This window comes from Neodiprion pinetum, chromosome 2, assembly GCF_021155775.2.
Source record: "Neodiprion pinetum isolate iyNeoPine1 chromosome 2, iyNeoPine1.2, whole genome shotgun sequence".
NCBI classification, from domain to species: domain Eukaryota; kingdom Metazoa; phylum Arthropoda; class Insecta; order Hymenoptera; family Diprionidae; genus Neodiprion; species Neodiprion pinetum.
This window is the reverse complement of record NC_060233.1, coordinates 5,856,870-5,884,790: the sequence shown is the minus strand read 5'-3', so window position 1 is coordinate 5,884,790 and position 27,921 is coordinate 5,856,870. Positions and strand designations below refer to the sequence as shown.

At 37.4% G+C, this 27,921-nt stretch overlaps 4 protein-coding genes across 7 annotated transcripts; 2 read left to right on the top strand and 2 right to left on the bottom strand.

Moving 5' to 3' along the window:
• Chrac-14 (DNA polymerase epsilon subunit 3 Chrac-14) lies at window positions 1–2,058 on the top strand. The gene is made up of 2 exons (XM_046614770.2): window positions 1–218; window positions 406–2,058. Exon 2 carries the CDS (start codon window positions 406–408, stop codon window positions 781–783), a length of 378 nt encoding a protein of 125 aa, XP_046470726.1. The 5' UTR covers window positions 1–218; the 3' UTR covers window positions 784–2,058.
• LOC124213418 (E3 ubiquitin-protein ligase LRSAM1) lies at window positions 1,284–7,627 on the bottom strand. Of its 4 annotated transcripts, none has more exons than XM_046614759.2 (13): window positions 7,374–7,627; window positions 6,750–6,992; window positions 5,492–5,905; window positions 5,358–5,402; window positions 4,860–4,961; window positions 4,694–4,802; window positions 4,453–4,614; window positions 4,276–4,375; window positions 3,953–4,196; window positions 3,714–3,839; window positions 3,397–3,591; window positions 3,088–3,306; window positions 1,284–3,002 (listed from the first exon to the last, which is right to left on the bottom strand). In XM_046614759.2, exons 1-13 carry the CDS (start codon window positions 7,479–7,481, stop codon window positions 2,877–2,879), a joined length of 2,193 nt encoding a protein of 730 aa, XP_046470715.1. In that variant the 5' UTR covers window positions 7,482–7,627; the 3' UTR covers window positions 1,284–2,876. The 4 variants fall into 4 exon arrangements, with proteins under 4 accessions (XP_046470715.1, XP_046470716.1, XP_046470717.1 ...); XM_046614760.2 differs by having other exon boundaries at window positions 5,373–5,402; window positions 7,374–7,626; XM_046614761.2 differs by lacking the exon at window positions 5,358–5,402 and having other exon boundaries at window positions 7,374–7,626.
• On the top strand, window positions 5,524–27,882 carry LOC124213417 (FIGNL1-interacting regulator of recombination and mitosis). The gene is made up of 13 exons (XM_069133982.1): window positions 5,524–5,662; window positions 22,552–22,657; window positions 23,102–23,248; window positions 23,562–23,779; window positions 23,933–24,090; window positions 24,207–24,403; window positions 24,624–24,769; window positions 25,013–25,139; window positions 25,272–25,437; window positions 25,746–25,947; window positions 26,222–26,549; window positions 26,739–26,939; window positions 27,107–27,882. Exons 2-13 carry the CDS (start codon window positions 22,562–22,564, stop codon window positions 27,725–27,727), a joined length of 2,607 nt encoding a protein of 868 aa, XP_068990083.1. The 5' UTR covers window positions 5,524–5,662; window positions 22,552–22,561; the 3' UTR covers window positions 27,728–27,882.
• LOC124211198 (uncharacterized) lies at window positions 8,411–18,950 on the bottom strand. The gene is made up of 5 exons (XM_046610013.1): window positions 17,126–18,950; window positions 13,502–13,844; window positions 10,745–10,886; window positions 10,113–10,273; window positions 8,411–9,088 (listed from the first exon to the last, which is right to left on the bottom strand). Exons 1-5 carry the CDS (start codon window positions 18,948–18,950, stop codon window positions 9,025–9,027), a joined length of 2,535 nt encoding a protein of 844 aa, XP_046465969.1. The 3' UTR covers window positions 8,411–9,024.
• Window positions 27,883–27,921: the final 39 nt, after the last annotated feature.

Here is a 27,921-nt window from a genome sequence, read left to right as displayed (position 1 = left end):
CCCTACCGCGAATGAAGTTTATGGAGCGAATACACGACATGTTTATATTTGATTTTCAAATTCACAGTCGCGTCCCTCGGTGATACAATAATTACTTGTAAAATCTGATTGAAATATCGGCGAAAACGAAGTAAAACTCAATTGAAACGTCACCACTTGCTGATATTCTACTTTTTATTTACCTTCCGTTGAAAATCATTCAATCGTAAAAGCTAAAGGTAAGTGCATCAATTTTTCTCATCACGTTGTCTAAATTCTCGGTATCGTAGTTTTTATAACCTCAAAATTTCTCTCACTTTTTTCGACGACTTTTCTGCCATTGTAAAACCTGTTTTAATATTTCACGACAATATAATTTTGAAATTCTCTCTTCGCGAATTAACGAATAATGCTTCACCTCAATAGATGGCTGAGAGATTAGAAGACTTGAATCTCCCTAATGCTGTTGTAACAAGAATAATTAAGGAATCTCTGCCGGACGGAGTCAATATTGGCAAAGAAGCACGAGCGGCGGTCGCAAAAGCTGCTTCGATTTTTATATTGTACATTACGTCAACTGCCAATACAATCGCTAAAAAAGGAAAAAGAAAAACTATCAGTGGTACTGACGTTATTCAAGCTATTGAAGAAATTGAGTTTGACCAATTTCTTGAACCGCTCCAAGAGGCATTGGAAAATTTCAAAAAGTCACAAAAGGAAAAAAAGGATGCGACTACAAAGAGAAAACAACAGAAGAAAGATGACGAAGAAGTGGAAGAAATCGTTTGCGAAGACGCTGAGTAGCTTCTACTTTTTTTTGCATTTTTTACATTCACACACTATTTAATACATCGGATTTTTAACTTAAGTATATGTATAGGCTGTGTGTAAACCACAATTTATATTGAATAATATAAGAATATTTTTTTTTTCACTCAAATCCTGATTATTATTATTATTTTTCCCCTCGAAGTATCTACTTATGTTTTATTACTTTCTCCTTTTCCAAATTGACATTATCATGAATCGTTAATGTGACACCTGTGCTTTTACAAAATCATTACTGCAATACATTTTGTACAAGTGGGTCGTGTGATGGAAGGGTTGCATACTATTCTGACAAAGTTTTGGTGAGTCACCAGGCTTCCGCTTTTTTGAATTGTATCACGAATTCAATAGTTTGTGGCATTGAATTGTATGACGAACAATATGCAAACAGTCTCAAAAAATTTTATTAATTGTATATAAGACAATATTGGTGTGAGAGTAAATAGATTACATAATATTTATGCAGAAATCGTTCGTAAAAGTGTGTATCTCAATGGGTACATAATAATATACATAGTAATATATATATACATATATATGTAGTTTTCTTTTTTTTTTTCATTCAATATCATTAGATCAATAATTGAACAATCTTGCGAGCTTACAGTAATGGTAGGTATAGACTATAGGGTTAAAAAACATTTACTCCGCTTGTTCTAAAACTCCGTATGAGAATAAGAAAGATTAGCAATGTTCTTTCTATGTGGATTTTTAAATCAAGTGCAGAATGTGCGGTATAGGAAATGACTACAATTCGAACATTCTATGCTAAATTAATGGAATTTTTCATTTCACTACGAACAGTGTTTAGTATTCTGTTTAACAATAGTAGCGAGTCTAATCAATTAGAGACATGCCTATCGAATCCATATTTCGCTCTGTAATATTGGTTTACTTTGTGTTTTCTCCTTCACTATATTATAAAGTTATATCTTATGCCTAGCTTATATCTCAGTTCCGTTTACTTACTTTACATAGGTAAACACATCGCAATAATATCTTATATGTAAGAATTAATTGTATGTGTATATATGGCACTTTATGTTTACAAAACAGGCAAAGAAAGACTAGCATAAAATTATTGACTACTCAAGCCGTCCTTTCTTGATCAGCGCTGTTTATTAAAATTGAACGAATTCTAATTATTTCTAGTAATCAAAGAATTTTTCATCTGAATTAACTGCGATGTATATATATATATAGCATCGCCTTCCAATAGTTAGGCATTCTTAACGAGTAGTACCACTTAAATGTTATTTAGCAAAAATTTACCATTACTCGTAGTTTAGAATAATTTCGGATCATTTTCATATCCTGCATTAGTAATTGTATTCATACTTGGCTTTACTATTCATATTTTAACAGTAGTTTAGAAACCTTTAAGGACATTTAAATTCTCTAATATCGTTCTTTGAGAAATGTACTTTTGATAGAAAAATTTATAAGCAAATAGACATTAAAAATTCTATATCAAATGTATATAAATATTATACATAGATATTTATGATTTGCATTTTCGATAAGTGCTCATCAACTTGAATCATAGATTTTGGTTGAAACTTGTCCAATATTTTGATACTTAACTTGAGAATGAAATATACATCACCATGAAAAATATCAATGGTTTTTATAATAAAAATTGTTTGTCTTGCACATTCAATTCTGTCTCTATTTCAGTACACAAAGAAAGCTGTAGAAATAACAAGACATTATCCAAGCATTTTTATCATTGGCTTTCTGAGATGTTCACACTATTTTTAAATACTGGATAAATATGCAATGATTTTCTTGGAAACATCATGTTCTCTTGAGCTTCGCACATTAAGTCTAGTCTGTATAGTGATGCAAGTATGAAAATTTTATCCAAGGATCTACTTGCATCAACCATAACACAATAGATATTTTAAAATAAAAGATAGAATATTTTTACAAACCAACTTTTATGTCTTCATAATACAAAACAGGGGTATGGCATTGTTTTCTTTCACACTTTGCAGTTCACCAAATCGTCTGACTAATTAAAACATTCTTCAAATGCTGTGCAAGTTTTGTAGAACATATCGCTGTGATCATGTTGTTAAAACTCGTATTCTACGCTCAACAACACTGCGACACATTGGACACTCCGTTGCTACTTTATTCGCACATTCTGTGCAACAGCACATGTGTCCGCAGGGAAGGAAAATAACTTGACACTGAAATATGCAATGAAACAGGTTGTCGCATTACAAGGAAACATGTTAAATTTTCAATTTTGAAACTGAATATTATGAAACTCACAGCCATGTCGAGGCAGATAACACATTCCGTGGAATTTATGCCCTGTGAATCTTCGTTTTTATCCATCTTAGAACTTGTGCCAACTTCGTCTTCTGGAGCAGACGGTACGACAGATGGTATCTCGTGTAAATGCTCGCTAGCATGCAGCTTTTTCTCTGCTAGATAATTTTCTGTAGCTAATATGATTGCTGTTCGATCATTTGCGCTCTTGATTCCAACCTGTGAAAAAACAATTGCCAAATTATTCAGTTTTTGAAGTTGATTTCGATTCATAGTTTTCCATTTTCTTTGATAATTTCATGTCCTCACCTCTATTAGATCCTCATGAGTAATATGTGGCAAAAATGACTGTATTGTACTCAAAAATGGGAGACAATGCATCACTCCTGCAATAGCTAAATGTCTGACTAACATTGGCTCCAGTGTCTCCAGTAAGCCTTGAGGCCTGGTTTCCATGAGTGATTGGTATTGCATTAGCCAGAATTGGCTGCCTCTTCTTGAACTCTTTAATAGTAAAAACGTAAATGTTCAGTTATTTTTGCTCGATACCACAATTACCGCACAAATCTATGCTCAAAACTTGAAAAGTTTCAAATGTGGAAGAAGATATTAAATATATTACTCACATCTGTATGTTGCTGTTGCGCAATTTGATTAATGGTTTCTATTAGCTGTTGTCTCCGATTTTCCTGCTGCTGTAACAAGTCCATAAGAATGATACTCAAGGTCACCCTTTTGTCAGCGATATCATTCTGAAAGAGAAAGTTTCAAATATGATTAATTGGATATTTGCTTTTGTATGTCATAGGAGTTGCAATAATCTAGATAAATTTTCACGGATGATTGCAGTAATTGAATTTCTTACGATCTGCTGGTTTGTTTCTAATTTTCGTTTTTCCAACTCAATGGCGGTGAGATTCGCAAGCTGCGCTTGAACAAGATTAACTTGTTGCACGATACTCCAGGAGCGTGTATCACTGCGTTCAAGTAACGCAGTGACAGCAGCCTTTTGTAGTGCTTCATCTTTACGCAGACTGATTACTAAATCTTGCCTTGTTCTTTCTTGATCTTGTACTATCTGCGTTAAGTGATCATTGTTTCTGACTTCTCTGTAATGAAATTTAGAAATTAATAGTCTCGTGAAATTAAATAGTCTGAAGATAATCAGTTTTTCTTTTCAATGCTTACAAGCCCAGTAAAGATTGGGCGGTATAATCACGGAATTTGGTATACTCTTCAAGTTTTTGTTCAGTTAGCAGTTCCTGTCCCAGCAACTCTTCCATAGCGCCTGAAAAAATAATATATAGGAATTTTATTTCATGTCAAAATGTATCAGTATTGTTGTACAAAAATCTTCTAACTTACTGAGGGTGTCTTTTGTACGCAAATTGAATTGTGCCGAATGACTTGCCGCCAGCAATTGAACTTCCTCGAGTTTTTCTTTCTCCAAAAGTTCTGCCTGGCTCTGTCTCTCTTCTTCGCTATGATGCAGGAATTCCTTGATCACATTGTCAGCTTCTTTTTCAGCTGAAATATCATTGGAGTATGAGTTTTTATCTAAAAAAATTTTTTTTTATATTACAGTCGTCAATAACCAGTGCTTTACCATTATAGATATAAGATAGCAAGCGTGCCCGATCATTGTCTCTTTCCTGTTGAACCTTTTCGATTTCTTGCTCCAACTGTGTTTGTTGCAACGCCAAATCCTCCAGTAGCTTTGAATTCGTAGTATTAAATAAAATGGAAATTGGATTTCAACAAGTTTTTCTCACCTTTTCTCTGTGAGCTTTTATTGAGGACTGCAATTCGTGCTCATATTTTTGTTGCTCGCGAATATTTTTCTCCACTTCTAAAAGCGCGTGTTGTCGGTGTTCCTGAATTAAATACATATTGTTAGTAGAGTAAATTTGTGCTACACATCAAGCTAATTTCGGCACCCAAATTGAAAGTGCTGAGAAAACAAAACGCTCACATTACTACATCCAAAGAGAAACAAAAAGTGTGCAATGAAGGAATGAATAGCAAATGAATTGATCATTTAAACTGGTAAAGTAAAATTTTCACGAATGATAACGTTCTTACATTTCTTCAACGACTATTTTCAAAAATTTACCTTGGGTTACCGAATATGTATAAAATATGAAAATTGAAATAGGTAGTTATGAGTAAATATTAATTATGTATGAATAGTGAGCAATAATTTGGAACCTACAATGTGCGTTCAGCTATGAGGATAATGTTGCAATGAAAAATAAATGAAGCTTACGAACAACGTAAAAACATGCCTTGTTTTTTTCTAACTTCATTAACGTCGCCTAAAAATGGAAAATTATAAAATGATTAACTATGGCGGTGCAGTGGTTACAACATAGATCCATCGATGAAAAATATCAATAAGTTGAACCTGAATATCATTGTCTACATTCTGATAGCTCATTTGTCTATTTTCAGAGCTTGAGTTTCGACTGGTGTTTGTTGTTTGGATACAATTTTCCGGGGTGTATTCAACTCCAGATTCCTTAGCCAGAAAAGCAACTATCACAACAACGCCACCAGATATTACGTCCTGTGGTGGGTAAGAAAGTTTCAGTCCTTCAATTTTTATCTCTGATAACAACTGTGAGTAACCTAGTGATTTTGGTAGCTTATCGAGGTGTTTGTTATGGCTTATGTCAAGCACGGTGAGCCGGCGTAGCTCTCCCATTGGTTCCGGTAAATATTTCAAGTTATTTTGAGCGACATTCAGAACTGATAAATTTGTTAGATTGAGTATTTCAATTGGTAACTTCCTGATCGTATTATTTTGTAGATACAGTTCCTGCAAGCAAAAAAATAATCAACAATTTACATTCGTACTGTACGGTTATGGAGTATCCACATTTGTTAGTGACATTATCGATGTCTCATTGAAAGAACCACTATGAATTACTTTTGATAAATTGAGTACATACAAAATTTATTACTCACATAATAAAAAAACGTTTATGTCACTCATAAAGATATAGGGTTTTGGGAAAGTTATTTCTGTCATTTATTATTGTTATTGGCAACTGACGATGGTTGGCTAGATCAAACAAATTGAAGGTTTTTACAAAGATAACTTGGTTTTCACGAAATTTGTAGAATCGCAGGCGTTTACTTTAATACATTGATTTTGTAATAATGCTAGAAAAAAGCCTATGTTTGAGATGTTATTTTTATTGCACGAAGAAACTGTAATTCTAAATAGAAAAAAATTTTTAACTGAGAAGAATCACGTTTTTTTAGGATTCGCTTCGTTGGTAAAAATGTTATCAAAGTTTTTCCAATTAACGATATTTTAGAAAGCTTGAATGTCTATTCACATCGCTGATTTCTTTTATGTACCTGAACACTTTAATTGATCAAGCTTGATCTAAACAAGTTCCAACAATAAATTAATAGATTAGCACAATTTTTAACCATAATTTTACTTGGTTTCATTCACACCTCCGGAATTCATAATCGTAACTCACTATCAGTGGCAACTCGTGTTTTTGATCAAGCTTGCTCGATTGAAATTTCAGACGCATCCTTGGAATTATCAGAGTTTAAAAAAAAATGTTCCCAAGGTGACTGAATCTGCATTTCAATAAATTAGTAGAGCGAGTCGCAATCGCGTTTTCCGAATTGCATTAGATTACCTTGAGCGATGTAAGGTAAGCTATATCGCTCGGTAAAAAAGTAATGCAGTTGTCGTGTAGATCCAATACTGTGAGAAGGGATAGATCGCTTAAGGCACCACCTCCTGACAGCGAACTTAACTTGTTGCATTGCATCCATAGAACTTTTTTCCTAAATACTTTACACAGAGAATATATACCAGACGGAACATTCTTCAGCGCACATTCCGATATATCAAATACCGGCTCTGGATTTTCTCGAGCCTGGAAAAAAAAACATGTAAATCTTACATAAATCGATCATTTTTTTTTTGTGTAATGCAACTTGCATAATTTCTCGTTTTCCCTTCTGCTCTTTTTTCCTTGCATTCACCCATTTCCACATCTGAATAAACAACTCAATTACGTCATGACTCGTAGGTTTATTATCAACGGTTGACGAAATATGTGTGTCATTAGTTTGTACGTTATTTTTATTCGTATATTTTCACTTTGGAATGGTTAAATATTAGCGCGCAATACGATAAATCGTGATGTCGCTTTTCCAAAATAACAGCTAGCTGATCGTTGTTTTCAATCTCGAAATGTATAAATACTGATGCATAAATGTAGAAATGCTTCTGAAACGAAAGAAACGACACTTACCAGATACAATTTGTGTTCGAGGCGAGCTTTGTAGTCGACTTGGACTTTATTTCCATATTTTCCCAAATTTGACATGATTGATTCGATGTGAAAGCAGCAAAAAAACATGACGAATACACCTCAGCACGTGTCATCGTGCCATTGCAATGAATTTAAGACATATCTCGGATTCTGACATTTAAGTTTATTACGTTTTTCTTAAAACTAAACCAACACTCACGATCACCCCCCTCTTCTTTCTCCGCCCTTCCATTCGCAGCGTTTATCAACATGCATAAACCTAGCGTAAACCGCATTAAAATTCTGAGTACAAAATATCTAAACAATAACCGTTTTCTGTTGGTAATTTCTGAATTCCTCATCTTTGATCGTCGATAATGCAGGATTTTACAGTCGTATCGACTACCGGTATTACAGTTGTTGTTTGCTAATTTTTAGACTTACCAACAGATGGTATCGGTATTAAAACATTTTCTTACTTTCATCTTTCATTCCCAAATTATCAGAAATGATTCTTTGTAAATTTGAAATTCATACTGAATAATTTGGTAATGCTGGTATCAATGCTGAAAACATTGAGCTCGACATTAAATACAATCAATTAAGCAGCGAACCCAATGTTCTTCGGCTGAGATTTATTTTCGGGATAACATCGCAGTAAATTCGTAACAATCAGTATACTGATGGGGATTAAAAATCGTATTGTAACAACGAGTCAACTGTTTTATTGAGCAAGGCGATACTTCAATTACAAAATGAGTCGAGTGGTAAAAATCTTTATACAAATAATAATAATAATAATAATAATAACAGCAAAGACACGTATAATATACAGTATAATACTAGATTCGGGTATTATAGAATTTCATTCTCAGTTTTTCTTTCTTTCTTTTAAATGAATGAATAAATTCTTGGCAAATTGTTATACAGCTACCACATCTATATTATATAATAATATAATATATTAGTAACAACAGTCTCTACACTTCTACAGTGTTGCGTATGTATGTACATACATATGTACATATCTAGGTATGTACGTTCTAAAAATAGGCAGTTTTAAACCAAAGCTCGTTACCGCTAATTTTCAATTGGATTTTTTTTTTTTTTTATTACCTCGATCTCTTTTCATCTTCGAATTATCCACTTCCAACGCACCCAACGAGTTTTACCACGCTCGAGAATTTTTCAACGTATACATAGGTAATTTATATATCTATGTTAAAGCGATTGATGATATAAGAAGTGAAATCGCACGGTTCTACTGCGTGAATTCGTATTAATTTATACGCATTGTCGAAACAAACACGTCGTACGTAAAACAAAAATTAAAGTATAAGAAAAATCGCGAAATCATCAATCCACCGCATCGATCTTGCGTACAAAGATACTTTCAATTGTTAGCTTTATGTGAAAAAAAATAATTTCTGATTAATACTGCAATTATATTATATATGTATGTTTTGTTTTTAATTCTCTTGACAAATTGAAAATCTTACGTGTCGGTACATCTACGTTGGTACGTGTATTATTTTTATTATTCTTGTCAGTGAATTCGTCTGGTAATTTTTATATCGCTCTTTGTTTTCGTTGGCCATTTTCCCATATGAAATCCATAGGGGTAAAACTCTTTGGTCCTACGCTGGCCACGTCAGCAATCAGACGGCGATGCTTCCTTTTGCCGTAATCGGTATTCTGTTGGTGTCAGCATTCCTCTGTAACATACAAAGTATGCATTCAGGCTCAAGCTGATATCGAGTATACAGTCTGTTCGAAAAATTATCGAACCAAAGGAAGAATAAACTGACGAAATAATAATGTTCAGTTCACAAGGTGCAACTGATATTCGTTGAATTGAATTCGACTAAAACAGTTTCAGCCTTCGGATGCATCTACAGATAAATAACTGGGACACTTGGAATTACAAGTAAAAGAACGTGTTTAAAGATAAATATATATTGTCCGCTTAAAAAATTTTATAAATAGAGGTAGAACCGAAAGTTATTGAAAATCTGTTCAGCGAAACGAAGGGGACGTTATTGCAATAAAAATTTACACCTCGGGTAACTTGACGATCGGTTCTCAGCTTGACATAATTTTTGTATTTTCGATAATATTTTGACCAGCCTGTCATTTTGACGGATGCGCTAATTGTAGGCAATCGGCACGTCGAATGTAAAACACATTATAAGTAAAAGTATGTCTGACTCGCGAACTCGTCGAGGCCTATCTTATCTATCGTTTTATACATCCTCTTAATACAGTACAGCGAGCAGGACATTTTTATTACTTAACGCGAGCATATTTATTTTTTTCAGACATGTTTTCCGTACACAAAGTGCCCGTTTCTATGACAGGGAATTCGCACGCGCGAAGTACCGAAAAAACCACTTTTAAGTCCCAGGAGTTGAAAGTGGTAGTTTCTGCAATGCGCGCATGCGCTGACGCAAACAAAAATCTGACATTACGCGACCCTAACCTCAATTTCGTGCTTCGCGAAAAAACGCCTAACGTACTCTTATTATACAAAGAATCGTGTGCAACAAGCAGGCGACGGTCTTTTCGCCTCGCGTATTTGCAATATTCGTCTTCGACTTCACCAACGACTCATATTGCAAACTTACGCTCTTTGTTACACAGCATACTATTTTTTTACAAACGTATTGGGAATTCAATTTGCGCTTTTTGTCGCGATAAGAATGCAATTGTTTATTTGGTATAAATTTGATTACTGCGAACCTGAGAACAGTGTCGAACGATACGTAGACCCCTTTATCGCACATCCTTCTGTACAGATGCCAGCATTCGCGTTCTTTTCTCGTTTGAAATTGCGGCTCAGAGGAAGACGTAGGGGTTTCCGGTTCCGGGTCCAATCCGAGTATCTCGCTCTTTGCATCGGTCTGATATCGTAATTGGAATGAAAAAAAATTACACGAATATCGTCAATTAATCACATTCCGAGAATTACCCACCAAATAAGCAATATGTAGACATGTATAACTTTATCACTGACATTTTTTATGCGTACTTCAACATTGGTTTTCAGCCACCCTTCAGCGTTTATTTTTTATCGTTTAAATTTACCTCATAGACGATTATCGGGAAGAAACATCCACGATTTTAAGGTCACTTCAATTTTTGAAGAAAAAGGAAGAAAAATAGCCAAGTGATTTTTGACTCAAAGAATTTTGAAATATCTTTTTTTGGGGTCTAGTTTGTGGAAAAAAATTATTTTCCAATGATAATTCGAAAATGGAAACGGTCTACTTTTTAACTGAGATTCATTTTTACATATTATTCTTTTTCTCGAATGACAGTCTTATCAAATAAACACACAGTTTTCACGAAAATAAATTTCCATCGAAACTCACCTTAGGCACCGGAAGTTCGTTACTCGCGGCTGAAAAAGCGGTCGTCTTGTCAATTGCAACATCTTGATCTCTAACTGTTCTCAAAGTCGAATTTTCTGCGGCAGGTGTAACCGGAGAATTCAAAAGTCTCTCGTCGGCAGCACTGAAAGCGGAAAATAAGAGAATAATAAAAATCGCTGCCGATCATTATTTTCACCTCTCATCATGCTTTTCATAATTCCATCTATATATGCATATGAACATGTATACGTTATGTATATACGTAGGCTAAATACACCGGGATTAACCGGAGCTACGGAATGTATTTAATCGATTGTCCCAGTTCCACTTACGAAACTGAATAATCATTGTCGTTCTTTTACAATATCTCTGTAGAAATACACCTGCCCCATCTTTCCGCTCTCAGACACGAGTACGTGTTTAGACACACACACACACATGCATTTATTATTCATGTTGCGTAGCGCTTAGCTTCGATCATTTCACCTCAAGTGCATTATAGGTACATACATATAAAATCCGTATGATTGACAGTAAATAAAAGCGATTTCTTTCACTGCAGACTGTCAAGTGCAGAATTTTTTTCTCTTATCAACACCTACATCACGACAATGCGTTATATGTTGAAAGTTGAATCAATTAAAGTTTAACAGAAATCATGTGTCATGGAAAAATATAGGTCAAGATATTAATTGACTCGATGGTTTTACAAATTCATCATCATCATCATCATCGTCATCGTCATCGTCGGTATGATTGCCATTATTATTATTATTATTAAATTGTGAGTATGGCAGTGCATGAGGTAAAAAGAGAAAAATATAGAGTTTAAAAACTCTTGAGTTATAAAGTTTTGTGACAGGTTTTACGCCAAGTCACTTTCCCTGTCATTCGTTGTATAATTATATGTATATATAATACACGCGATCAATTGGATCACTTTTGTTCCCGTATGTCTTTGGGGAATGTAAGTTGTAACTAACTTTGGAGGGATTTTCGATCGCACCGTAATACGCCTATCTATAATTTGTGATGCCGATGAGAAATAATTGCGAAAAATGATAAAGCAGTTATGCCAACAACATATATATGTAAATAAATGTGTATATATATACTCGCGTATACATGTCCGTTAGAGATTAACGATGTACCTATGTAGAGTGATTAATGATTGACTAAACTCGCCACGTAATCGGCATCGAAAAGAGCAAACAATTCAGAAGTAACTTGTTAAACCTCCGTCAAAAACTGTGCGAGTAATGAGGAAAAAAAAAAAAAAAAGAAGAAGAAGAAAACGTAGGAATGGAAAAAATATCTGTAATCGAAGTTTTTGTCGATGTAGGAAATATTCTTTTTCAAAGTTTGCCTAATCAATATTATAGTTATTCCCATATTGAAAAGCTAAAGTTTTTTATGTAATCCTACACAGGCTTGTAGGGACAAAATGTAACGAAAATTTATCTGAAAGTTGATTTGAAATAATCGGATAATAGTACATCGAAAATGATCAGAAATCATTATTTCGCAACTGGTCTGATCGTCCCAAATCGAGTAATTTATTTTTGAAAAGTAAAGTGTATACAGATTTTGAAAAATTAAACTCCTTTAAACTCGTTCTAAATTTTCAAAGCAATTATTTCAATTTCAATATTTCGTTACATTAACGTTACTAATTTTAATCTCGCGCGGTTATATTATACAAGGATATCAGCTATACTTAATTCGAAGATATTATCTTCCGCTTGGCGAATGGTCGAGGGTATATACATATATATGTATATATGTATACGTACACTCACCTGCAGAAGTAACACGACTCGGTGAAGCGTTCCATTTTTGGCTCGCGGTCCTCGTAAATCAGAACGAATCGAACCTATCATGCAGATCTGAGTATGTAGTATAACAAGAAGACCGGGAATCGCCGACTTCGTGATACCTTCGCGATTTTAAAACAACGATGGAATGAATATAAACGAGGCCGTGGAATTATCCTTATCCCTTATTCTTATTCTATTTCGCAGATTTATTATACGCTTGTACCACCTCGATCCTCGGCGCCGAAATATTTGCATACGATTTCCACGAGCCAGTTTCGACCCAGCACCACCCCCTATTTTTTCACCCTTTTTTTTTTTTGTTGCTGTTTTTATTTATATTATTTTATTTTTTTGTCTCTTTTCTTTTCTTGTTTACTCTCCTTAATCGTCGAGTATTCAACGTACTTCGATCCATAAATATTTTCTAACAGATATAATATATTGTTTAAGAGGATGTAAAATCACGGTATTAAAACTGCACACTGCGATCAAGTATGGCGAAAGAAAATACTGTTTCAAACTAAAGAAATGTCATTTTTTTTTTCCACACTGACAAAGTAGTGGTCGAGTTAATAATTTGTGTTATCGAGGGAAATCGTATTTACTTGATGTAACGAAACATTTAAACGTTTATTAAACAGCGGAATCTTCCATTTCGGAAGTTTGAGCCGTCGGTTTTCCGACCATTCGAAACTTTGTTATTTCTTCAAAGTTTGATTTCTTTACTTCAAGTTTCACCAGCAACAAATAATTCGGAATTAAGCGCTTTCGCAACTTCAAACCTCATACCTGTTTCGTCACCATATCCGGTAAATTACTAATCTTCTTTTTTTTCTTTCGCATGTGAAATGTGCAGAGAATTTTCCCGTTGGTTATTCAATGCTTTTAATTATAATATTACAATATCTTTGCTCTCCTAATGTTTGAAATAAAAGCTTACCAGGGATGCGGCGGCGTACTTTTCGTCCGCAGAAGCCTCCGTTTCTTGTCGCGAATCGGATCCCCGATCGGAACAGCCAGGCATCTTTTCTCCCGATCGGTTACCGGGGCGATAAAAGCGTCCTCTGGATCAGTAAACTCGTTTCTCGCGGTCGTCGACGAGAGCGACGGAGCGTCGTCGGATTTCCAACTCGTCGCTTCTTCCGGTGTTGGAAGGGCACTTCCTCCGCTTCGGCATACGACAGGAAATTTTTGCTGTCCGAATACTCCGACCACTCCCCATTTCCGTTCATCCTTCGGATTTTCGTCCCTTTCAAAGTCGAACGATTCCTGTTGAAAGGACACTGCATCCGGGGAAAATATGAATTAAACACCTTTAGGTTTAGAGGTTCGGATTTGTTCGATTGATGTTGTTTTGAAACGTGAAAACCGTTCTGGGAATATCCCGCGTTAAATTATATTATCGGCAGTATCTTTGGCTTTGCTCTTATGGACATTGATAATCGTACTTTAGATTATTTTCATAAAACTGCTATTTTATTTTTGCGATTTCGCGTTTCATCGATATTCATTAGCGGATTGAATCGCGATGGTATCACGGATCGATCGATAGGCAAAATCCAACGCAACATGCACGTCGAGCATCCCATTAACTACAAATGCTGAAAGGACTCGTTATACATCATTTAGTAAGAAGGAACGCTCTGCTATAAAATCAAATTAACTGACAATTCCTTCAACAATATAAGATATGTTTCGTGTATCCGTGAAAACGCGTTATCTATTTTCATAATATAATTGTTGCGTCCGATCGATCACAGCTGAAATACCTGTCGGTTCGTACTTGTTTATGATTTTCTTACTGTGTGCCCGGCGTTGCCGGTAAAAAGAGAATCCAGCAAGTATTTTTATGCATTAAAAACATCTGTCAATTAAATCACACTAAAAACTTAACGTGCTAAGCTATCTGCAGTAATTGTTTGAAGAAGATGCAACAGTTTGACAAACCTGCTTCAATGCGATATACTTTTGACACGTGTTTTGTGTATGCTAATTACTACTAATAACGAAACTTTTTACCGAGTTGAAAAAGTTTTCAAGCTGCACGAAAAATCTATTTTTCAACAGCTTATAACTTTGCTGTTTCTCGCGTACTTGGATCGTTTCAACTTTAGTGCAAGTGAAATTCTCCACTGTGTATAGGTATACATACTTATACGTGTATTAATCATTTGAATCACGAATCATTGTGCCGAGTCAACTTTTATAAATCATTTATAGTCAACTACTACAAGATAGTATTCCACGATTTTCGGGGACGCTGATTACGAATCTCAAATCAGATTTAAAAAATTCAAAATGGCGGATCCAATATGGCGGACGAAAATTTCAAATTTGATCGAATCCGGTCAAAAAAATTGGATTTACCGTAATAGATCTTGAAAATCTGATTCGTAATCAGATACCCCGAAAACCCCTGGACAGAGTTTTTTTTATCCGGATTAGATCGAATTTGAAATTTTCGTCCGCCAGATTGGATCCGCCATTTTTAAGTTTAAATTCCGATCTCAGATTCGTAATCACCGACCCCAAAAACTTATAATTTATGTAAAACATGTATACGTATAGAGGGGTAACTTTCTCGGAAATTAATTATACCATCAATTTGCACGATTATTTTCAATAAATTTGTTTCTAACGATAATAATTTACATTATATCGTAATAATTACTCTCGAGTATTAAAATCGTATTATTATACTACGAGAAATATCAAAAAACTTGAAAGAAATACGTTGAAAATTTCTCTGAATATATAAAAAATGGATATAAAACAGGTGGTAAAAATACTCACCACTATGGCTCAAAGGGTTAAACACTTTAATATTGATGTGTATCGCGTGATGCGTTGATTCGTAATTTGTATTCAAGTAGAACTTGTAAGACCTCGAGCTGCGTAACGCGATAAGATTATATTTTCTCCTGGCTTTAAACTGCAATCGACATTGCGATAAATTTTCGCATCGATAACGAAGCTCGCCGCTTAGTCTCGAATACGATTCAAAAGATTTCAACCATTTCGAGGTTTTCAAAGAAAGTATTTAATCCTTTTACATACACCCACCCCATATCCTTATCCGTCTATGGTACCTTGTTTTATCTGCTTCCTATGTTACACGTAATTCGGTTGCAAATGAAACTTTCACTTGTACGAACTGCACCCCGGCATTGATGGATGTGCCTGATTGACGCAGGGTGAAAATTATTACGCGCATCGATTTTAATATTAACTTGAAGCTGTTATAGATACAGGTAGGTGTGTACGTGTAGTTAAATTGCGGAGAGTGAACTGATTGTGAGTCGGTATCAAGTTCGTTGCACGAATTTAAGCGCGAATTTCGTTCCATCCTCAATAATTTGCCCCCCTTGATTCAGTTGTCGCTATAGTCACTCATGAAATTATTCGCGATAATTTTCTTCTCCTTTCTTCCTCTTATGAAAAGGAAAAGCTCTGCTCATCATGTTGTGCCCGTCACACTGCAGTTGTTATAGGGATACAATAGACGGGTATAACGTACGGGAAACTTTTATCTCGTGACCGGTTTATTAGCGTTTGACGGTTCTGCAAAACGTTTGTTAAAAATTGGGTCAGGGACGACAGGTTGATGGAATCTGTTAATAACTGTACCTATTATATAATTCATTCATCGAGGCGGTTTCGATCCACAACTTTTCACTGCACACCACTTATCATACCGTCGATGATTTCTTCCGAATACACCCCGAGTCTTGATATATACATGTTTGGAATGCAAATATAAATATAAATATAAATCTGCAAAAGTTATTCACGCTTTCAAGGTTCGAGTCTGAAGAGTATAGCAATGACCGTCAAGTTGAGGCGTTATAAGTCTTAACGAAGCTGGAAATTAATATTTGTGGACATGTTGTTTGTACTTGTACGTATATCTGAGATATCGAGGAAAGAAAAAATTACTGATTCGAACGATCGGATAAAGTTGTGCGCGTGTATGATGAACTGTAATGGATAAGATAAGTAAGATAAGTGTGACGAGTATTTTACAAATATTTTACGTATGCACGTGGATTATACGTATACACGGCGCAAGAGGGATGATAATTATTACGCGAGGTTGTGTGTCAACGAAGAAGAAGGTGGAATGCGGTGGTTGCGTGTCGTCATCTAGGGTCTAATTAACTCCGGCCAATTATTACCGCCGGCACTTTGCCACACCTCTGCCATTATGGGAAGTGAACAATATAATAACGTCTTTGCGTGTTTCTTATTAAATCGACACCTCGCCAAATCGCAAGGATCAATTTTGGTATCCAATGTTCAGCAACACATCAATTATATAGTGTTGATTTTGAGTGCATATCAACGTTCCGAATTTTCGAAGTGCGGACTGGCCGTTACAGATCATTGGGCCAAAATTCCGATTGGTCGAAATTCCGAAGGGTCAAAGTTTTTCCAACGTTCGAAGTTCTGAACATTAACAACCTCCACAAATGCGATGAACGCTTCCAACCATTCGTAATTTCGATCATTCGTCATAAAGGTCAGTCTGAACTTTGACAATTCCTTTTATCTTTAAGTGTTTTACCTGACTTGATGGGTTTCCTCTGAAGCGTCGAAGCCATTGACGTACATCCGGCAGTCGATGAGGTCTTGATGATGGGCGTGGTTGGCAGCTTGTTTCTGAGCTCGTGAATGAGCTTGTCGTCCCTCGGTGAATTCTGGTCGATGTCGCTGTCGCTGTCGGCCGAACTGACGAGGGACACCATCGTGACAACGTCGGGAACCTTCGTCTGGAGCGAGGGCCGTCCCCGACCACCGGAACGTCGGGACTTACCGTCCGAATTCTGGGCCTCTTCTTCGCCACCGTCGCTGATCCTACCTCCGCCACTTCCGCCCGATCGCCGCTTGCCGCTTTTCGCTCGCCTTTTTATTATCGGAGCTGATTTTATCGCCCGATTGGAAATTGACGGTGATCCTTTTACCAGCGCTTCGCTCGCTGCCCCCAATTCCGGCTTGGTTTCCTGCGACGACGAAGACGACGACGGCCCGATTGACGGCGCGTCGATTACTATGCTGACTTGGGTTCGACCACCTGCTCCTGCGCTATGAGCTCCGGACGATTGTCGACGATGCTGGACCGGTGGTGCCGAATTTGTTCGCCGCATTCGACCCGTTTCCACCATTGAAATCACACCACTAGAACCGTAATTATGCTCCCTGGTAATCTGAGTTGGGACTTGGATCCTTTCCCGTCGCTCTGTTGTACTTTGCCCAGGAGTTACCGTTGCTGATCCGCTCGTTGAAACTCTTTGCGAGTGAAGCGAATTGTTTGAAAAATTTGCTCGCTTAGCCTTCGCGCTCATCGTCGACGATGTCGCTAACGACTCCTTGACGCCACCGCCATCCTGGTCCCTCTTTTTTGGAATTGAAGTAGAAGAAGATGGCACGTCATCCACTGTCACGTTTCCATTGGGTCTCGACTCACCCTCCACCACGTCCTGATGCTCATCTCGATCCTGCTGCAGCGGTTCTCGACTCGGTCCTAATTTATCATCATCTGGAATACTGACCCTGCCCTCTTCAATGTCCTCAAAAATCGCAACTGCGTCAATGGTGCCTGAATTAGGAGCGGGTTGAACACGAATCAAACCTTGATCAGATGCCCTTTCCGTGGATATTTCAAGTTTCTCCATTAGAGCGTCCGTCGGTACCTTTGTCACGGCGATGATTCCGTTCTCCGATTCCTGCATCGCATTCAATGATGGTTTCAAACTTGTAGCGATGTTTTCTCCTTGGTGGTACGCTTTTTCAGGTGTCGTCATCGTTACGGATGTGCAAGACGTTGTTTCGCTGCTCGGCGTCACTCTGGAGCTTATCCTGTTGGTCCGCGGCTCGGTGACCGTCTCTCGTCTTCTGATTCCCGAAGATGGTGCCGAAGCGGCGCAGGACGATGGTCTGGAGTCGCAGTTTGACTCGACGGCGTTTTGGGCGAGGAATATATCAATGTTTGCTCTGTTCTCCTCGCGCTGTTTCCACGCGAGGCGTAACCTCTCGGCCAATTCTTGTCTCGAGTACAGGATCGAGGCTTTTTCGCTAATCGCTGGACGAGTCGTGACCTTCGTCCTGGCCGTTGGCGGTCTCAGCTTCCCCGGTATCTGCCTCGCGATAACCGCCACATCGTTCTCCACCGAATCCTGATTGTTGTCGTCCCACGCAACTCGCACCTTCGGACGGCCCGGGTCCACCTTTCCATCTTGACACTGAAGCCGATTTCGTATCGGATTCGCGAACACCTGCAGTGGCTTGTTGTCCTCCTCCGCCGATCGCTGACGTCGCACTTGTTGACGTCGCGGAGGCTGCTGCAGCGACAACTGACGCACTGGACCAGGAGGACGTCGTAGGTTCGACATTCTAGGATTGGTATAAGATGGTCATTATCGACTCCCTAGAAACTACTGCCCAGACGAGGAGCAAGATCACGATCGGTTTCCTAATTTTAGTAAAATCCATCCCAATCCATCTTTACAGACGATGCTTTACATGTCTACATTTTACGATTAGTCGTGATGGTGCTGCTTAATCAGAGCCTTTTATTTGAACTGTCGTTAGGACACTTCACTCGCAATTATATATCATGGTCTTCGATTTTTCTTACCCTACCGCGGTCTGTTGTGCATGCATTAATGAATATCGTACCAAGTTGACTGAACTCATATAGGGTTGCAGCTGGTGTGACTCGTTTCGCACTGTACTTGGATTGGTTAGCGTGGGGTTGTTAAGACTCTCGATATTATCACAGACGAAAATTGACGCAGTTTTACAATCCGCGTAATGATTGACTACCTCGTTTATACCTCCGGATTGCTGATCTATATTGTATATCTATACCTGTATTTTTGAGCTATAAAAATTCGCCGACCGTCGTTACCTGCGAAACAGAACAGTCGCAGTTCTATCTCTGATTTTTTATTCGAGGTTCGCGTGCGGTACCAGCTAGGAAGGATCATGTTGTGCTTTTTCACTGATCAGGGCCTTTAGGGCGGTTATATAAGGAAACAGCGGGCAAAATGGGCTCCTTAAGGGTGGAATAACGTTAGACCAATTTCGAAAACGCAATTTTTTTTTCGTCTTACATTTCAAGCGTTACGAACATTTTTTTAAATCCCACTTCATTGTACATGGGGCCCATTTTACACGCAAAGCTGGACAATCGTCGTACTTCTACGCTAAAATTAGTAAATCAAAAGATGTCTTCCCATACTAGCAATTAAATGATGAAGAAATCAGTGCAAATACTGCGTTAAAGTGATGACGATGAGGAGATTTAATTAATCGAAATGAAAAATTTGTACGGTATCGAAAGAACAACGCCGCAAAAGGAAAAACGGCGCCACCAAACCGCAATATCGTGGCTTATCATGGGGTGAAATCATGTTATACGAGACGTAGAATGAGACTGGAACTCTTTGGCGACTTTACCTCTGCAGAGCAGCGCGGCCGTAATTATATAACGCTCAATTCCCTGACTCGTTGCTGTCCCCGCGTTTCATGAATCATCGAATCGCACGGTCCACGTACCTCCTCCAGGCGGTTGTGGGACACGCGGTTTGTTCGGCGGGCAGGTCGGGTCGACCCGGAGTCGTCCTGGGCCACTGGCACACGCCGACTGACTGAATGCGACCAGCAACCCTTCTGTAAACCACCCCGCTTTTCTGCCGCCCTCCTCAGGTTCAAACCTCACCATCGCCTTCCTCCTCACCGAGGAGAAGGTGGCGAAGAAGGGGTAGGACAAGGACTGCTGTTACCATCACTACTAATACTTTGGTGCTCGGCGTGTAGTATATCGTACATCGTTGCCAATAGTATGATTTAGACGAAGGAGGAACACGAGTGCCAGTACTATACGGCGGCTACAACAATACCCGAACTCGACTCAACTCTAGTAGTCACCTGTTATTGATCAAAACTTTACCTATCATCTGACAGCTTGTTGTCCATAGTTACCATGGCATCGCTCACCGATCATTCAAATCGCTCCAGCTATTCCGTATACCCTCCTTGCCCTGTTTCTCCTCCTCTCCTCTCCGCTCCCTTCCTTACAACCACCCTTCCCATCCACTCTTCCGCCAAAACTTTGTGGAGGAACAATTTTACCTTATAATGCAACCCACAACTCGGAAGCCTGAAAACTTATACCTTCACTTCGTTTCCTCGATGGGAATCAAGTCTGCCAATTACAAACTTACTTTAATTGGCAATGCTTATCTAGATTCACTAACGCGAGGGGTTTAGATCTTCCAAACATCTCATCTACCAATTGTTAACCGATCATTAACCGCAGGGAACGACTTTTCTTAATGGATTATCTTCGTGGCCGCGTGCATATGTGATAAACGTGTGGTAGGCTGTAACTGAGACGTTACTTTGATCTGCACGTATTCGCACTGTAGGTGTTTCTCTATCAGATTGCACAGTCATCCAAGTGTAGTTAGTACCTCTGTATGTATAGTGTGGGCTGGCACTTCTAATTAAACAGAGGCCAACCCGTGAAACAACTCATGTATCTTCGATCCCGATCTTTCCTCAACGTAAACTTCTGCCCAAGGTTAAACACCGTTTTCACTCTACAGACGCGTTTATCATATCGTAAATTATTTCCTTTCCATATCATTTACTGGAAAAATCAATCATCTTATTCGGTTCGTTGAACCTTCTGTTTACTTTTATCATTTTTATCCTACAAGTAAATGCTACTGACATTACACGTTGATTCTATTGATGAAACAACCAGTAGAACTCGTTCAATTTATCCAGTCGGAACAGTGATCTTCAGTTTTCTTGGATTCCGTATGAGTAGTCGATAAGCTATCAGTTAAGTTAGCCTGATATTATATCTCCCGTTATATTTCCTCTTCTACTAAAGAACCTGCAAAATATATCGGACAGTATCCATGAAAACTGGCGATCATTGTTCTATTTTTTGTAATCAATAATGTTATAGAGAATACTAAATTTTCCTATTCTTACTAAGAAATACTTAAAAGAACTCTTGATAGAATATGATGAGAAAATTTGCGTGGCAACTGTTCGTCTTTCTCTGTACCTTTGAACGGTCTTGACAGTACCGTCGTTGTACCGATCAACTCGGTGCTTCAATTTGACGATTCCGGATATACTGATTGTGGTACACGCGTCTTGACTAATACAGTCATACGCTAAACTGGAATTCAAGATCTTGCAATGGACGGAACGTTGGTACTAATAATAAAAAATAATGAATAATAATCCGAAGAAACTGGTTTCGCGTATTCGTTCGCTCGAGTTGCAGAGCTAAAAGTAGCGACTGTACACGGGAGGGTAAGGTGAACGACTTCGGCAAAATTAGATCAAAAGAGCAAAGGTCGAGAGAGAAATGGGGACTGCTGTTCAACTGCAGCTGCTGAGAACTTCGTTTCATACCTTAATTGTACGAACTGCGATAAAAGAATTGCGCATAGCTACGCCCTTCTTTTTTACGATTGAAATAATGATTTCATATCTTATAAAAAAACAAACAATCCTTGTATAGTATTGTTTGACTTTTGTAGAGAAATTTTTTTTTTGTTCAATTTCACTTACACCTTCATGGAAAAATCGATTAGGCTTTATAATGCAATATCGATATTGATTATCAGCTGCTATCAGCACAGGAACATTAAAAACTAATAATGAGCTGACGGCAACCTTTTTACGATAGACGAAACAAATATCTCTTGTCCGAGAGGTAATTATGGTATTTTTTATCTATAATATACGTATATGCATATCATTGACATATTTACACAGTGTAATAATCTGACTTTTTAATTAGTTTGCGAATGTTTTTCCTCTTTCTTCTCATCGCAAATGAGGAAATGTGGTTTTCGTGGTAAATTTAATATTTCTAATGATCTGTCGCGTTTTTTTCTACGATATCGCAATCTTTACTCTATCCGTATTCATACCACATGAATTGCTTGCATATTTTTTCAGACAAAGCACAATGGGCAGCCAACGCTTAGGATCGTTATCACAGACGTCCGACGGCTGCTTTTCCGTTGATGAACGTAATTTCCAAGCACTTCTGCCAAGGCTTAAAATATCCTTTGTTATGTATCGCATGAATATATTTCTAAACTATGTTCGATAACGGCAAGTGCTGACGTACTCGCTTCTGATTACACCTCTGGCCTTCCGAATAAGGAAAAAACATATATTATAAACTCGGTTCTGGAACCGTACGAGATATCTTATCTTAAATGAGTTCATGAGAGATCAGTCATGAGAAAAACCCAAAATACCAGGCAATTGTCCAGACCTTACATTTCGTGTTTTCTTTTCTAAAATTAGAGATTGTTAATCAGTGATTGTATAATCCAGGAAAATGTAAAAATCTTATTCCTAGAAATGCCAGTGAACTTGAGCGTCCATTCATTTTCCGGTATATTCATTTATCCAATTCAGGAATCACACCAGATTAGTCAGCCAGTGCTGCCGAGCTTGAATATGTCTACGATATGTTGATCCTTAAAGCACGATCCACGATTTTCTTAGAGAAACTGATCGCCGAGTTCAGTTGACGGCCATCAGGACATTGTTGGGACCATGTATGGCAATTTGCTCACCAAATTTACTAGGCGAGACAATTTTAGACGATGCAACTCCTGTAGCGCGACGATTATTCTTCGAGGTAATTTACATACGCCAACGAGCATTTGTGGCTAATGTTTTTTCCGATAATTTCAATGTATATATTTTGATGTAATTGTAGAGAAATTAAAGTACACAATAATGGTAGTCAACAACACAGCCTTTCTCAGTGACTGAATATTTATTGCACTATACATAAAATATAAATCTTTTAATAATAATTGTTTTCCGATAACAGCGTGCTATAAAGATTAGCGAAATTCCTACCGCGGGAAAGCATTCTTATATAGTATATATCTATACTTGAATGTGATTTATTGTTGAGGGAAAGAAATGAAACGATCGATTTACAGACCGTCGACGAGGTAGACGGACTGGTAGCATCAGCGACATTCGATGTCCTGGATGATGTTAGAGAAAAATTGGAATGCTGTGAGGATTTGATGGAATGTTGGACTCAGTGTCTCGTCCAACTATGCAAGCTTGGAAAATTACCTGCTCTACAAGTACGAGCGGTTTTGGAAAATGTTGTCGATGTAATAAAACGGTCCTTCGAACATTGCAAAACAAGGTCAGTGTGGGTGAATTTTTTTTTTTTTTTTTCCATTCAAACGTTTTTCTCGTACCTCGAATCGCAAAAATTAGCAATTATAGTCGAAAACGATTGGAACAGTGATATTTTATTGCTAATTCATGTATGTTTAACGAGCCGATTTTTCAACAGCGAAGAAGCGTACGGAGTTTTTTTCGAAAAGGTTAACGAAAGGTTGACGACGCTGTTTCGAAAAACTAACGAGGTTCAAAAATTATTTTGTCACATTCTAGAACGTGCAATCGTATTTGATAACGATGCCAAATCTGAATTATCAGCACTAGCTAAAGGTGAGCATTGTTATTGTGTAGCTTTCGTAAACACTTGCGGTTACTGCAATGAGACACAAAACAGTTCGAGTATCGCTGGTATTTTATTTTACATTTCTTATCGTTCTTTTCGGCAGCTGTCAGCGTATCGGGCGATATCTGCTTGCTGATCGACGGATTGGATACGAAAAGTATGGTAGAATGTTGGAAGGGATTTACTAAAATCGCGGTAATTTATTGCAAGGACTTGAAGACATTTTCACCGCCTTGTGTAGCTCCACACTTGGCTTCACTCGCAGATGTGGTTTCTTCGTCTGTTCGAACGATAGTAGAAGTAGGCAAATTCAATGATATACAAAATTAAGGAGGTGTGAAAAAGGTTTCGCAAATGGAATATCTCTACATGGAAAAATTTTATCACCGAGCGATGTATGAGCACTAAAAAAAAAAATACACAAAATTCACGCATGTTGGGAGAAACCTTTTTTTTATTTCTAGAATTGTAAATGAATTAGTGATGACTTTTATTGCGACAAATATTTATGCCTGCGTAGGAAGCTGACCAAGGATACGTCGAGCGATCGATAAGGTTGCATAAACTCTTATTGAAAATTTTGCACAAACTGTGCGGTTATTATTCAGGATATTTGGGAAACGTTGCTGCCTCAGCCGTGCTTCGACTGCTTGTTCAACTTCATAGGTTGATATTATAATTCTTGTTACTTACATTGCTGAATATATAGGAAAATTATATGAATATAAACATTGGAACAATGCAAACCGTTCAAATATCTAATATTATAGTTGAATTTGGTCAGTCGTTCTGTTTTCATTATACATTCAGAATTAATATTTTTACTGTTCATACTAAGAGTTACATATTTTCATTACGTATGCTTCAAGGCTGCCTTTCACTTTTTCTGCTCACTCTCTTATCGAACAGGTATTCGCGATCCTGTCTAAAAATGCTGGACATTCAACTTGAAATTGTCGACTCTATTGAGGCTAATTTTACATCAAGTATAGATCAATTATTAGACACCGTTATCACCGACTCGGAACTTAAGCAGGTTTGTGATCAATCGATATTCTGTCAAATTTATTGTCGTATCATGTCTATTGTACGTATATATATATATTTATATTTTTTTTACGAAATTTTTACAACATGCGTTGTACATATCTGTAATTAATCTTTGCAGGCTCTTTTCACGTACCAATCGAACGGCACCGCGGATGATATTGGATATTATTTTTTAACAGTAAACGTAGTGAATAAACTGATTGCAAGTTCTAGCGAATCAGAACGCTTATGGCGGAAGTCACCACACGATATTTTGGAAGTAGCTTTTACAAATGTCAACCTTCGTAAGTATCATATTAATGCGTCAAATGATGTATCGACGTTATTTGTACTACCGAGACTGTTCGTCTTTGGCGTTGTTGAAGTTTTGGCACAAAAACAGCCGTATTGCAAAAAGAACGAGTCATATCAGAAGTTAGAATTGTATCCAGCATGTTTGACGGCGTTAATAAATAGGAAAAAGATGAGAATGAAATTAAATATTAGATGCATAGATATTATTACCTTTTCACCATTTTTCCATGGGATTTGGGTCGAATTCAATGAATTAAAACTATAAATTCATATGCTTCTTTTCTTCTTTATTTTTAAGTACAAGAAGAACTTTTTGCGGGGGAACTTTATTTGGGAAATCTGCCGCTTTACGATGCTACCTTGATCGCGATCTGCGGCCTGGTAGCTTCGACGAGAGACGAAGATTTTGCATCCCTCGAAATTCTCCTCTTGAAGAATCTTTTGGGTGGAAATCTATGGTGTTCTCTAATGGCCGCGGACGTTTGGTGTTTCGTTGAAAAGTCAGTATGTCTACAGGGTGTATGTTTCTCTTGAATTAGAGATCTTTTTGAATCTCACTGTTTATCACGTACTTCTTCGTATTTTCACTATCGGATATGATACACCAAACCTTACCACCAGTAACTTTTCTAGTTTTTTGAAACTCATCCATATTTTATAAAAAAAAAAATTACACGAAATCCAAAAAGTTGTCAGGTCTTTAAATTCCACTCATAGTTTAAAAATTACAGCACTTCCGCTTTTAACATGTTTCTTTAATTTTATATCATTCAGGTACGCGTCTTCAGACCTGTGCTACAACCACCTTACGTACTTGTTGTCTGTATATGAACATTTAAAAAACCGAAACACCTCTCTTGAGGCTGTGATGTTGGAGAATCTGATATTTCGACTTTACGTCCAATCGCCGTGTGAAACGAAAAATCGTCTAATCGACAAATTCGAGACAAATAAGGCCCGTTTTTGGAAACCTTTAAGACGTTGTATTTCCCAAAGCGATAAAATGTTTTTGTACGAGTTGACTTCGCTGGAAGTTGAAAGTATTGCCACGACTTGGGAAACCCTTCACAAGCAACCCTCCGTTGCGAACTGGTCTCGTCTTGTGAGTTTTTAATTTAACTTATTCTCTCAGCCACTCTTTAGTTTTCAATAAATAAACGGATTAAAAAAAAAAAAAAACATTTAGACTGATTCCTTTATAAATGTGCAGATGCAGTAAACATCTGTAAAAAATTTCGTATTTTGTAGGAATTGTTGACGTTCTGTATTGAATAATTTTTCGTAAAAACAGGTAAATCAGTTGGCTATTGTCGGAACTTTCGGTCAATACCAAAATGAAGAAATTGTCAGAACTCTAATTGAAATATGGAACTTCCTGGGGAAATCAATGGACGAGTTTCACGGTATACATTTGCATATTATCACTCAGCTGACTGCTGTTCTCTTTGAGGCTACACTAATACTCCAAGATCGCGACAAAGATCACTGCGCTGTAAGTGAGAAGAAAATTTCAATTAACTTTCCTGTTTGAAAGACTTTTTTTTCAAGAAAAATATTGTACAATAATCCATTTCAAACGAATCAACGAAACTTGTTAATAATAGATGAAAATTGGAAAATTAAATGATGTTTTTTCTTCCTTTGATCTTACTTTCATAGATACTATCAACACTCACGTCTCTGGTCCCTCAAATAGCTCCATGTCTGCGAGTTCGCGTGTCGAATTACCTGAAGGAATCAACAGAGAATTTTGAAAAAAGCGGCTCGAAGACGGAAGAAGCATTGTCGAATCTTTACTGTTCACTGTTGGAAGATTCAAATCCACGGAGTAGAGAGGAAGCATTGGAAAGTCTTGCACACGTAACGAGCGCGTCACGCAAAGAGTTGGCGTTAGGAATCATAGATGCAGTCGCTGGCGTTCCAAAAGTACGCGATAGCGTTTCCTTTTATCTATCTCGGACTCCCTTGGATAATCTGCGGGGATTTACATCGCCGGAATCGTTCCTTAGACAATTATTCCAAGTCTATAGACGAAGTACGGCGGGGAATCACGCTTGTACCGATCACGGGGAATCCCACAGAGAAGAGAAACGCCGGAAACTTGAAGCTGCCCCGCGAACGAGGCCGGGGACTCCAGAAGATATTCGTTACCGGATCGATAGATTATCCGACGATATTGATCACATATTATCACGAAAGCAAGATCTGACCGAATTTTCGTTAAATAGACTCGGCGTCATAGCTAATAAAATAATTTCTTCTTCTCACCATGAAGGATGATTTTGAAAATATGAATTCATCCAGTACAACACACATGTTTCGACATAGTTGCTAAGCTTTACAATATCGTAATCTATATTTATTTATAACAAGAAAAAACGCAGTAAATAAGAACCTGAAACTATGGGATAAAAAAAAAATGAAGTGATAAAATAAATATTTTGAAAAAAAAAAAAAAATTATAATTCTGGTAT